At 37.8% G+C, this 12757-nt stretch overlaps 1 protein-coding gene and 1 pseudogene across 1 annotated transcript; both read right to left on the bottom strand.

Annotated features, from left to right (window-relative positions):
• Positions 1-498: 498 nt before the first annotated feature.
• LOC131347164 (microfibril-associated glycoprotein 4-like) lies at positions 499-2701 on the bottom strand. Its single transcript, XM_058381094.1, has 5 exons — positions 2582-2701; positions 2114-2359; positions 1862-1958; positions 1403-1570; positions 499-1073 (listed from the first exon to the last, which is right to left on the bottom strand). The coding sequence occupies exons 2-5, from the start codon at positions 2348-2350 to the stop codon at positions 805-807; spliced, it is 771 nt and encodes a 256-aa protein (XP_058237077.1). The 5' UTR covers positions 2351-2359; positions 2582-2701; the 3' UTR covers positions 499-804.
• A 7694-nt stretch (positions 2702-10395) lies between these two features.
• LOC131346712 (microfibril-associated glycoprotein 4-like) lies at positions 10396-12203 on the bottom strand (annotated as a pseudogene).
• Between the last annotated feature and the right edge of the window lie 554 nt (positions 12204-12757).

Here is a 12757-nt window from a genome sequence, read left to right as displayed (position 1 = left end):
AAAATGAAAAAGCCAGATCTTCCAACACAGACTCCTCAGGTACAAGGAAATGAGTGTGCCAGGACCAGTGGCCAATGTAATGAATACTGATCATATTTTCTCATGGTTTATGATTGATGTTACTAATATTAGCTTGGTTTAAGCATTTTAAACATTTCACTATATACATATTTAAAAAATAATAAAAATAAACAGTAAAAAGTGCAGTAGACAGAAATAAACTAAACAAAGTCAGTATTTTGTTACAATCCTTCCAATCCTTCCAATCAGATGTCTCAGGTACACTGTGTGCAGGTTTATGAGGAAACGAATTGCTAGGTTTTACTGTGTATGATGGAGAATCTGCATCAGTTCTTTATGCGACTGACACACTAACTTCTTTTTTACAGCAGCACTGTCTTAATAAATAAGCACAAATTTCTTCAGAGGTTCATGTCAACAGAAGATGTGTTGCTACAAAAATGAGGAATGTAAGACTGGACTCTGTTTGCTTAATCTTTAATCATAATATATTGGATTTTCATTACTTATAAGAGGTGCAAAGGAAGTGAGAAATTGTTAAGAACAAAGAACTTTTTAATTAAACTAAAATATGCAGAATCCTCTACCTATTTCTTTACTTAAGGAAACTAATACAGCAGAAAATGAAGGATATTACAGGGGTATGTACCACAGGATAAACCCAAATATTAAAGATTAGGATTAATGGGTAAGAAGATCTTGCCATTTTACTGAAAATCCATCACCAGTAGCATTCAGAGATTTCTCCCTATTCTACTAGTCTAGCTTTCTAGATCTGGAAAACTAAGGGGTTGTGAGATCTTCCAGATTTGTTCGTCTGATCTTCATCACAATGGTCTTCAGAGAGTAGCTGTAACCCCTCCAGGTCTGCCATATGATCCCTGTGTATGCTGTGCCCACATTCCCATATTTGTACAGGCCATTGGGGTTGGCATAGAGGCATGGCCACCAGTTGTACCAGAATCCTCCAGAATAAGTCTCTGCACAGGTTCCATAAATTTCTTTGTTAAAGGTTGCAAAACCTCTTCCATTCACATAGGACAAAGAATCACCTGGAAAAGACACAACAGAGGACAGTGTGAAGAACAAACAAATCGAACATTTGGTAAAGTGATAAAGATAATGTAAAGCACCATTGGCTGACATATTAAACTTTATACGTGACTTTCAGCAGCCAACCAACTGTGTAAGTAGAATTTACTATTTAGATTTGTTGACTTTATAAAATAAAGTCAGTATTTGTGTTAATTAAATATCAGAAGATAAAGTCAGTGTTTTTGTTAATTCCATGCACTCTGCTGAAGTCTGTAGTTCTGTCTGAGGTCTGAATATTGATGTGTATAATTTCAGTATTAGATGTGGAGTGTACTGAGTTGCTCACCTGCTCCTCCATTGATGTAGCCTCCGATATTTAACATGTAGTTAGTGGACTCTTGGTTGACAGAGAATGTAGTGTACTGGGCATAGGCACTGCCTTTCTCAAAATCCATCATATCCACTCTCAGCTGATACTTCTCCGTGTTGGTCATAATGTACATGTTCTCCAGTCCTGGAATGTAATAAAAAAATAATAATAATGAGCTGGGAAAATCACATTAGTTTAATTAATTAATTAATCAATCAATTAATTAATTAATTTGTCGGTTAGTTAGTTAGTTTATTTATTTATAATTTTAAAGGGTTTCTTCTCTAGATGCTGTTGGAAAACTTGTCTCTGATTTGTCTATTTGTGAAATACCTGTCAACCCGGGAGGCATTAACTACATACAGGTGATCAAGGTTGCTTTGACCAAATGTTTGTATGTTCCTATGATTACAAAATGCCACAGCGTTCTCTCACCTAGCCAGTATTCACCAGCGGGATCACCAAACCCTTCCTTATACTGTGCCCATGGTCGATAGAAACTCAAATTGCCGTTGATTCTCCTCTGAATCACCTGGTTGGTGGATTATACAGCATGGTGTACATGGGGGAAAAACAATGAGAAAAATTAGTAGATTTGAGAAAACCTGAAGCAAACTGTTACATCACCCTTATTTTACCATTACAGTGTTCTCACTCAGCCTTAAACAGATTCATGTTCTCACTCACTGTCCACTTCTCATCCTGGTGTCTACCATCTTCCAGGCAGCCCATATCACAGTACACCTTCAGAGGTTTATTAGACCCTGCCGGGTAAATGGTGTACACTCCATTGGGAACAGAGGCGTTGATCATTTTGCTTATCTTGAAATTGTAAACATCTTCACAGTCCAGAGGCAGGGACGTGTTAATGATAGGAGCCGAGTGGACAAGCGAGGACAACGCTAATATCAGCAACAGCAGCATGACTTGATTCTGTAATAATAATAATAATAATAATAATAATAATAATAATAATAATAATAACAATAATAATAATACATCTACATATATTTATTGTATTATAATAATAATAATAATAATAATAATAATAATAATAATACAATAAATACAGATTTAAATAGCACATTTTATAAATTGTAATTTATAAATGAAACATGTAATAAAACAATTCACAGTCATTGTTACAACACTCACCTGTGCTAGTTCTCAGAATATTACTGTGTTAGTCGGATGCAAACTGATACACCAGCAACATCTCTTTATATAGCTTCCATACCAGCTTGGCAAAAATCCCACATCTTTTCGGTAAGAGGCTGAGCTTGGGAAATTATGAGGTTTGACAACATACAATGAGACATAGCAGATGATTAGCAGAATAATTCTGAGATATTCCATCAAAATTATACCCAACATATCCAAGCAGTGGTCTCCTCCCCCAGTGCTAAAACACAGGGTTTATTTTAATGCTGCTTTAATTTCTACAAACACTAAAATAGTTCATTTTTACCACCATGTAAGTTAGAATGAACAACTACAAAACAGCAGAGATTTTATCTGCTTTATCTGGTTTATCTGCATTCTTGTTTGTTTGTTCCCCGTCTCTGCCGGGAGGTACAGTACATTCCCCGGTTCTGCTGGGAGATTTTGTTCATTCCCTGCTCTGTTGGGAGGTCATGCGCACGTTAAACATAAAACTTTCCTTTCTCCTGCTGTTTGCACTGCCCAAGCTCCTCTAACTCTGATATTTGTGTTGTCTATTTTGTCTTCGTGTCTTTGTGTATTATAACAATGGGTGGAATTGGCCAGTCTAAGCAAACTCACAACAGTAAATTGATGTATTATCTTGGTATTGGCATTTTGTCCAATTTTTTATAGATAATTTAACAGGGTAGAGCAAGGGAGAGAAACAGTGGAATCCCTATCTTGTCTTTTGATGATGATGATTTAAACCTATTTAATATATCTGTTAAATGAAGATGTTGTTTACCTTTTTATGATTGACACAACTGCCATATGCAACTCATTTGGAAAAAGTACAATGAGACTGTATCAAATTCATGTATTAACTTTTAGAATAGACAGGGTTCCTGTCACCTGTCCTATTATTCCAGATGATCCTGAAATTCTCTTTTATCATAGATTCATTGTCATTCCATCCTCACTATTCAATCTTTTGGTTTGTTGGCTAAGTTGAACTGTTTTTTAATCATTTAAAAAATTGTTCTCAGCACTAAAGCTAATCTCTGTTTTCTTCAGCTATGTTTTCCTCTGACATGTCCGAGGCCTGTGATGATCTGTAAATATTTATCGAGCTTTCTGAGATCCCATCCAAATTGTGGGCCAAACATTTCAATGAAGTAGGTCAGGTACAGGTACCACCATATGTCTCCAACCTTAGATCATCAAACCACTGTATTGGAAAAAATATCCTTGAGTTTTACACAAGATTTACGGCACTTCAGTGATCTAGTGAAACCTGTTAGGCCAATTGTGTCTGATGTTTCATCTGTACTTTCCGCCATACCACATAATCATGATCATTTTACTGTCATTGATCTATGTAGTGGCTTGTTCAGTATTTCTGTCAGTGAGCAGATGCAGCCGATCTTTGCCTTTACATTCAAACAACATCAATACACCTGGATACGCCTAACTCAAGGGTTCATAGATTCATCGGCTGTGTTCTCGTCCATAAAACATTCTTCGTTGTCATCAAAGTTGTTCTTTACTGAAATACACAGATGACATTTTGCTTACAGGGACTTCTGTAGAAGAGGAAATTCCAATTCTGTAAGTCTCTGGTGCAGTTTCTGGGGTTTCTCATTTCTCAAGGAGAGCACAAACTCTTGTCATCGTCTAAGAGTCATAATGGAAGTCCATCCACCCAAAACACATGCTCAGTTTTTTGGGACTGATCAGTTACTGCAATCAGTACATACCAGACTGTTCACACTATGAAAAAGTGTTGCACCAGTGCTGTCTCACTCTGATCCTGTGGAATGGACTAAAGAAATGATGAACTCTTTCTTTTACCTAAAACAATCTGCTCTGCTCCGGCTCTAGGGCTGCCTGACTACAACATTCCATTTCATCTCTATGTCTCCAAGGATGGGGGCATGGCCATGGTAGTCTTGGCCCAAGAGCAAGGTGGTGGTTATCACCCAGTAGCATATCTGTCTAAATCTCTCGATTCTGTGGTCCAAGGTATGCCTGCATGTTTGCGTTCAGTTGCTGCCTCTGCTCTGCTGGTCTCAGATGTTGAAAGAGTTCTTTCACACCCACTTACACTACATGCACCAGATCAGGTTGTCACCATTCTCAATAATATTCAGACACAATATATGACTGCACAACATTGTTCAGGCTATGAAGTTATCCTTTATGCCACACAAAATCTCACTATCAAACCCGTAACGGCCCAAAATAGCCCAGCTGTCCTGCTCCACAGCCTTGTGCACTCTTGTTCTGAGGAACTGGTGACTGACGGCTGGCCAGAATATGACTCTGTCTACGATTATAGAATTATCATCTTTGCATTCTGATCTGGCATGACATCCATTGGAGGGTGGGGCACACATATTTGTAGATGGCTTATGCCCTAAACCCAATGATAATACCACCTTATGTAGGTATTCAGTCTGTTCTTTGCCTAACGTTGTACATGATCCTCACTCTATTCCTTTTCTTTCAGCTCACATGGCTGAACTTGTTTCATTAACAAGGGCATGTTGTGTGTTTAAAGATCAAGTTATGACTATTTATACTGATTCCCGATATGCTTTTGGTGTAGCTCATTATTTTGGTAAGATTTGGCATGCACATGCTTTTAAAGCTGCCAATGGTAAAGCCTACACCATTTGACAGCTATCATAAAGTTTAAGGGTCATGACACAGGAGATTCTGAAATGGCTCGTGGTAACTCTTTAGCTGATGAAGTAGCACAAAAAAGCCACAGTATTTTATCTGTTTACACACATTTTGATCCAACTAGATAGTGACATTTTTTTTGCTAAATACAGGCTATGAAACAGGAACTTTTGTTTTGATCTTTTGAGAACTGTTTGCCCTTAGACAAGGACGGACTGATTCACTGCCCTCAGTGCCACATTAAACTCCCCTGTTCTGTCTTGCCAGAAGGGCAATTAGGTATATAAACAAACAATTTTGTATTATAAATGTAACTAAAACTGCAAAATTGCTACTCAATGTGTGTTTGATTTGTGCACATATAGGAAACTTATGTATAAGCTTTTACACCTGTCTGATAACCCGACTAAGACTAGGACTGTTAAATTGTGATCCTAGACTTGATAGACTAGACTATTCCTTAGAAAATGTTTATTATACACTTAGTATAGGCCTTATACTCCTGTGTATGTAGACTAATGCCTCAGCAGCAGTATGATGGGAAATTCGGCCTGTGATTTTGGTTAGAAATTGCTCGCAAATTGTCTGATGTTCAAAATGCATAATGGTATTGGATTGTATATCAATTGTACCAGTCGCTGGGATCATCATTTGTCCTCTTTGATGTTACCATTTATTTTACAGTACATTTCTGTAGTGTAGGCGATCCATATGCACCCTAGACACCAACACTTATGTTGCAGTTCCACTCAATATAACAAAGTATATCTTGCTTCTTGCTGGACATGACCACCCTCTGATCTCTGGCATGTCCAGCCTTAAAGGGTGACTGTCATGTGAGGTTAGGGCTGTGGGATGGACCAGTGGGCAGTGAGACTGTCTTTGATTCTCCTTAAGAGCATGCACAGGTCCCTTTAGGATCTAAGAGGGCATTGATATATTCTGAATATATCTTGGCACGCTTTGTCCTGGGCTGACTCTGGCCCTTGGCTGACTGTGTGACACCATTTGTTTATGACCTCATCTAATTACTGTTATATCCTTTGTTTTTTCCTAGAAATTCTTTCTGTTCTGTTTTAAAAACATGTACTGAACTCAGTGACAGTTCCGTCTTCCGTATCTTAGATAGGCTTTTTCATAGGAAACTCGCAAAACTGCCAGTGAACATGTCAACCGCTACATCTGTTTCTGCTGACGTCTATAGATAATAATGAAGATTATACCTTTTTCTGTATAAATACTCTCTGTTCATCTCAGTAATTTTCGAAGTGTTTTGCTATTCAATCACTGTCTCTTTGTGGTTCTTTGGCAAAAACACCCTTGATATGAATAGAGGCAGCAACAGCAGCGCGACTCAGGCTTCTTCTCCGAGTGAACCCGAAAATTCTAACAGTATGGTACTGTTGTTGACAATATAATTTAGTATTTCAGCCGAATCATGGGTCTGTTTTACTTCTTGTGTTTACTAAAAGCATCTCAGAGCAGCTTACATTTTACTATAACATTATAGCAATATTTCTTTCTGTCTTCCACAGATACCTTGAAACGGGCCTTCACCAGCCTGGCCTTCCAGTATTGACTAGGTAGGGACCATGGCTGAGTCTGTACACATGACTGTTTGTTGGTTGCCCAATCTCTGCTGCATTTCAACTGTTTTGGATTGCTTGCTTCTCCACTGCAATTGCATCCGTCTCCATGTTTCCCCTCCACCTGTGTGACAGAGGTTTCAACTCAATCACGTAACACAGTGTGCACAAATATGCCGTGTGCATAAAACTGGTGTACATTAAGTCAGTTTTGCATCAATCAAATTTTAAGTATGTTGTATGACTTGTTTTTTTTTGTTTTTTTTTTTTTATAAATGCCCTCTTATGTGGATTACCAGTGTTTGACATTCGAGATATGAGTTTAGTTCCTTCTCAATGTTTGTGAGGAGTGCATAATTCCAATGTACATAAATGTCCAGTGTACATAATAATACAAATCTGTACAACATTGTCTTAAGCTGATAAAACAACATTTAAAAAAAAAATGTTTCATGATTCTTTAAATATTCTCTCACATGGATTATGGGCATTTGACAGGATTTTTAAATGTTGGAATCAGTGAGATATCGATAAGTTCAGTTCCTTTACAGTGGTTTTGTTTATGAGGACTGAAGACTGACTTGCAAAAATAAAACCCACGCCTATGTGACTATTAACGTGACTGAATCAGTGCAAAACATCTAACATGATATTCAGATCATACTGAAATTTTCTCTTGTTCCTGTCAGCAGTGTTATTCCTCATTCTCAATGACATTTCAGACCTTTATCTTATTGTTTAAATATCAAAAACAAGCAAGCAGGGTGCAAAGCTAACAATCTCAAATATCTTTATTTTTTATAATTTGTGTGTTTTCTGTTTGCATTAATATTTATTTTTGTTTATAAGGTTTCAGACAATACTCTGTATCATTTGAAAGTTTGTTGTTTAATATAATGCATAGATGTACAAATATTACAGGTATTTGTGAAAATATTGGAGATGGTGCAAAAGTGAGAGGGAACTGGACTTTTCTATGTTGAACTGTTGTGCTTATGACTTTTCTAACTGAAAATCTGATTCAGTGAAAATTAAAATAGGGTAAAGGAAATGAGTTTGTTCTTTCCTAAACCTGAGCTGATCATGAATGTCAAAGACTGACAGGACCAGTCCAACTAGCTGCCTGCCTGCTGGCCAGTGTACTGAATACTGTTTGCTGGATCTTGTTTTACACAAACATTCCCAGCTCCGCCCTCACCTCAGCTACTCAGACCACATCTCTGTTATGTTGATTCCAGCATACAGACCACTGGTCAGACGCTCTAAACCGGTTCTGAAACAGGTTAAGACCTGGCCAGCAGGAGCCATCTCTGCTCTTCAGGACTGTTTTGAGTGCACTGACTGGGACATGTTCAGGGAGGCTGCAACCAACGGCGACTCTATTGACTTGGAGGAGTACACGGCATCAGTGACCGGCTTCATCGGGAAATGCATCGATGACGTGACCGTCTCCAAGGCCATCACAACACACTCCAACCAGAAGCCTTGGATGACTGCAGAAGTGTGTGCTCTCCTGAGAGCGTCCTGAGCAGCTGCATCACTGCCTGGTTTGGGAACTGCACCGTCTCGGATCACAAGACCCTTCAGCAGATAGTTGAAGGACAGCTGAAAAGATCATTCAAGTCTCTCTTCCCTCTATCACAGACATTTACACTACACACTGCATCCACAAAGCTAACAGCATAGTGGATGATCCCACACACCCCTCACACACACTCTTACACACCCCACACACCCCTCACACACACACTCTTACACACCCCACACACCCCTCACACACACACTCTTACACACCCCACACACCCCTCACACACACTCTTACACACCCCACACACCCCTCACACACACTCTTACACACCCCACACACCCCTCACACACACTCTTACACACCCCACACACCCCTCACACACACTCTTACACACCCCACACACCCCTCACACACACTCTTACACTCCCCACACACCCCTCACACACACTCTTACACACCCCACACACCCCTCACACACACTCTTACACACCCCACACACACTCTTACACACCCCTCACACACACTCTTACACACCCCACACACACTCTTACACACTCCCACATACCCCTCACACACACTCTTACACACCCCTCACACACACTCTTCACCCTCCTTCTATCTGAAAAGAGTTACCGAAGCATTCAGGATCTCACAACCAGACTGTGTAACAGTTTCTTCCCTCAAGCCATCAGGCTCCTCAACACCCAGGACTCTCACACACACACACACACTCACCTGTGTGAACAAACTATATTGTTCATTATTTATTGTACTACCTCAACCCTTGTTAATATTTCATCCGCTGCTATGTTTATGTTTATTTCTATTTCCATTACCTCAACTGCTGCTACTGCATTTTTGCACAATATGTGTTGTCAGGCCGATATATATATATATACTTTACAATCATATATGTTATTATTTTCATAACTTCATTTTATTTCATTTCATTTTTCATTTCATTGCACATGTCCGGCACTAAGTGTCCTGTTTTTTGTACTTATTCTTTTTGCACTGTATTGTCTTTGCTCTGTTTGCACCTAGTTGCACACTTTGCACTTTATGTGGCTAGGACAAACTTCTGTCCTAGCTCTGTGTTGTTTTTTGTGTCTAAACTATATGTTTCTATATATATATGTTTCTTGAATCTTGAATCTTGTTCATAATAATGATTGATGTGACTAATTTTAGCTCAGTTTAAAAAGTAAATGGGAAAAAGTGCAATAAGTAGTAATAAATTAAACAAAGTCAATAATTGTAATCCCTTGCTTTAATAAGCCTTTGCTTTAATAAACATCAGATGTTTCAGGTACACCATGTGCAGTTTTATAAGGACATGAGTTGCTAGGTTTTTCTGTGTATGAAGGAGAATTTGCATCAGTTCTTTATGATACTGACACGCTCTTTTCTATTTTACAGCAGCAGAGCTGTCTTAATAAATAAGCACCACTTTCTTTAGAGATTCATGTCTACAGTAATACCAAGGATCTTCTGAGACTTCTAGTGGTTCATGTCATCTTTGCCCCCAAGCAATGAGCCGATAAACCTTTATTTATCAGGTGCACCAGTGTATGTAGAACAGTGTGTCATATGCACACCATGATAATGTTGAAGATTTTCATTAACATTTTAAAGCTGCAGCCTTTTTTCCAGGTTCATGTAAATAAAGTGAGCAAAGGCTGGACTCAGACTTCTTTTGCTCAAGCTTTATTTCAATCACAATATATTGGATTTTCATTACTTATAAGAGGTACAAATGAAGCGAGAATTTTTTAAGATCAAAGGAGATTTTAATTAAACTAAAATATGTGGAATATGCCTATTTCATTAATTAAGGAAACTAATACAGCAGAGATTGGGGGACATTACAAGGGTATGTACCACAGGATAAACCCAAATATTAAAGATTAGTGTTAATCGATAAGTTGAGTAAGTAGATCTTGTCATTTTAGTGAAAATCCGTCACCAGTAGCATTCAGAGATATTAGACTTTCTCTCCATTCTACTCATCTAGATTTCTAGATCTACTAGTTTGTGAGATCTTCCAGGTTTATCCGTCTGATCTTCATCACGTTGGTCTTCAGAGAGTAGTAACCTTTACAGGTCTGCCACATGATCCCTGTGTATGGTGTGCCCACATTATTGTATTTGTACAGGCCATTGGGGTTGGCATAGTGGCATTGTGACCAGTACCAGTAGTACCCCCAGTAGTACGAGTAGTACCAGAATCCTCCAGAATAAGTCTCTGCACAGTTTCCTGTTGGATCTTTGTCAAAGGTTGAAAAACCTCTTCCATTCACATAGGACAAAGAATCACCTGGAAAAGACACAACAGAGGACAGTGTGAAGGACAAGCAAATCAAACATTCAGTAATGTGTTAAAGATAATGTAAAGTGACATTTGATGACAAATCAAAATTTTTATGTGACTTTCAGCAGCCAACCAACTGTATAAGTAAAATTTTTGAGCTCCACATTCAGATTATTAAGTCCCCTATATATATTTGTACTCATGTCTAGACATGAGATATTAAATTGGGTTCATGGAATTTTATTGTGTGTGTAGGATATTAGTGTGTTTATCACTTTATTTTCCTTCATTCACTATTTTTATTTGTTGAATTCATAAAATAAAGTCAGTGTTTCTGTTAATTCCACACACTCTGCTGAAGTCTGTAGTTCTGTCTGAGGTCTGAATATTGATGTGTATAATTTCAGTATTAGATGTGGAGTGTACTGAGTTGCTCACCTGCTCCTCCATTGATGTAGCCTCCGATATTCAGCATGTAGTTAGTGGACTCTTGGTTGACAGAGAATATAGTGTACTGGGCATAGGCACTGCCTTTCTCAAAATCCTCCATGTCCACTCTCAGCTGATACTTCTCCGTGTTGGTCATAATGTACATGTTCTCCAGTCCTGGAAATTAACTAATAATTAATCATTATTGTGAAAATCATTAATGTGATCATTACAGCTAGGACTATTCATACAACAATAATTTTACATTGGTAGTATTCTAGAATTTTATCAGCTTACATTATTCTCATTATATCATCATATTTATTTATTTAGTTAGTTATATAGAGCTAAATGGTTTCCTGTGCTAGATGCTGTTGAATATGCTGATATGTTTAAGAAATATCTGAAATTGTCTACATACAGGTGATCAAGGCTGCTTTGACAAATTTGTTTGTATGTTCCTATGATTACAAAATGCCTCTCACCTAGCCAATATTCACCAGCAGGATCACCAAACCCTTCCTTATACTGCGCCCATGGCTGATAGAACATAGAACAACATTGCCGTTGATTCTCCTCTGAATCACCTGGTTGGTGGATTATACAGCATGGTGTACATGGGGGAAAAAGCAATGAGAAAAATTAGTAGATTTCAGAAAACCTGAAGCAACTTGAAGTGTTCTCACTCAGCCTTTAACAGATTCATGTTCTCACTCAGCCTTTAACAGATTCATGTTCTCACTCAGCCTTTAACAGATTCATGTTCTCACTCAGCCTTAAACAGATTCATGTTCTCACTCAGCCTTAAACAGATTCATGTTCTCACTCAGCCTTTAACAGATTCATGTTCTCACTTACTGTCCATTTCTCATCTTTTTGACCACCATCTTCCTGGCAGCCCATATCACAGTACACCTTCACAGGTTTATTAGACCCTCCTGGGTAAATGGTGTACACTCCATTGGGAACAGAGGCGTTATTCTTTTTGCTTTTTTTTAGATTGTAAACATCTTCACAGTCCAGAGGCAGGGACGTGTTAATGATAGGAGCCGAGTGGACCAGCGAGGACAATGCTAATATCAGCAACAGCAGCATGACTTGATTCTGTAACAATAATAATAATAATAATAATAATAATAATAATAATAATAATAATATGTCCATATTTTAAGCATTATAAGCTAAACATAAAATAAAACAATCTACAATCATTAACTAATAAAATTGTAAAAGGCAATGACAAAAACTCACTATATTCGTGATAATTCTTTCTAAAAGAAAAAAGAAAAAGAAAACGACAGAGAAAAAATATAGTAAAACAAGCAAACAGTTTTAAATATAAATTACAAATAATATATAAATATATATTATTCATTATAGTTCTCTTTTAGCAGTTATAACTGCGCTTTGTTACAACACTCACCTGGGCTAGTTCTAGGGGACAGAATATTATTTTGTTAGTTGGATGCAAATTGATACACTGGCAACATTTGCATTACTTTTATATCACTCCCGTATCAGCTTGGCATAAATCCAACATTTTTTCAGTAAGAGGATGAGCTGGGAATGATGAGATTTGACAGCACTTTCTTAAGCATCATTTTTCAGATGGACATAATGATAAGATTAGCACAATTATTCTGTGGTAC

The sequence above is a fragment of the Hemibagrus wyckioides genome, linkage group LG26, assembly GCF_019097595.1.
Source record: "Hemibagrus wyckioides isolate EC202008001 linkage group LG26, SWU_Hwy_1.0, whole genome shotgun sequence".
In the NCBI taxonomy this organism is placed as follows: domain Eukaryota; kingdom Metazoa; phylum Chordata; class Actinopteri; order Siluriformes; family Bagridae; genus Hemibagrus; species Hemibagrus wyckioides.
Note: the sequence above shows the minus strand (reverse complement) of the source record. Positions and strands in the feature narration are given on the sequence as shown.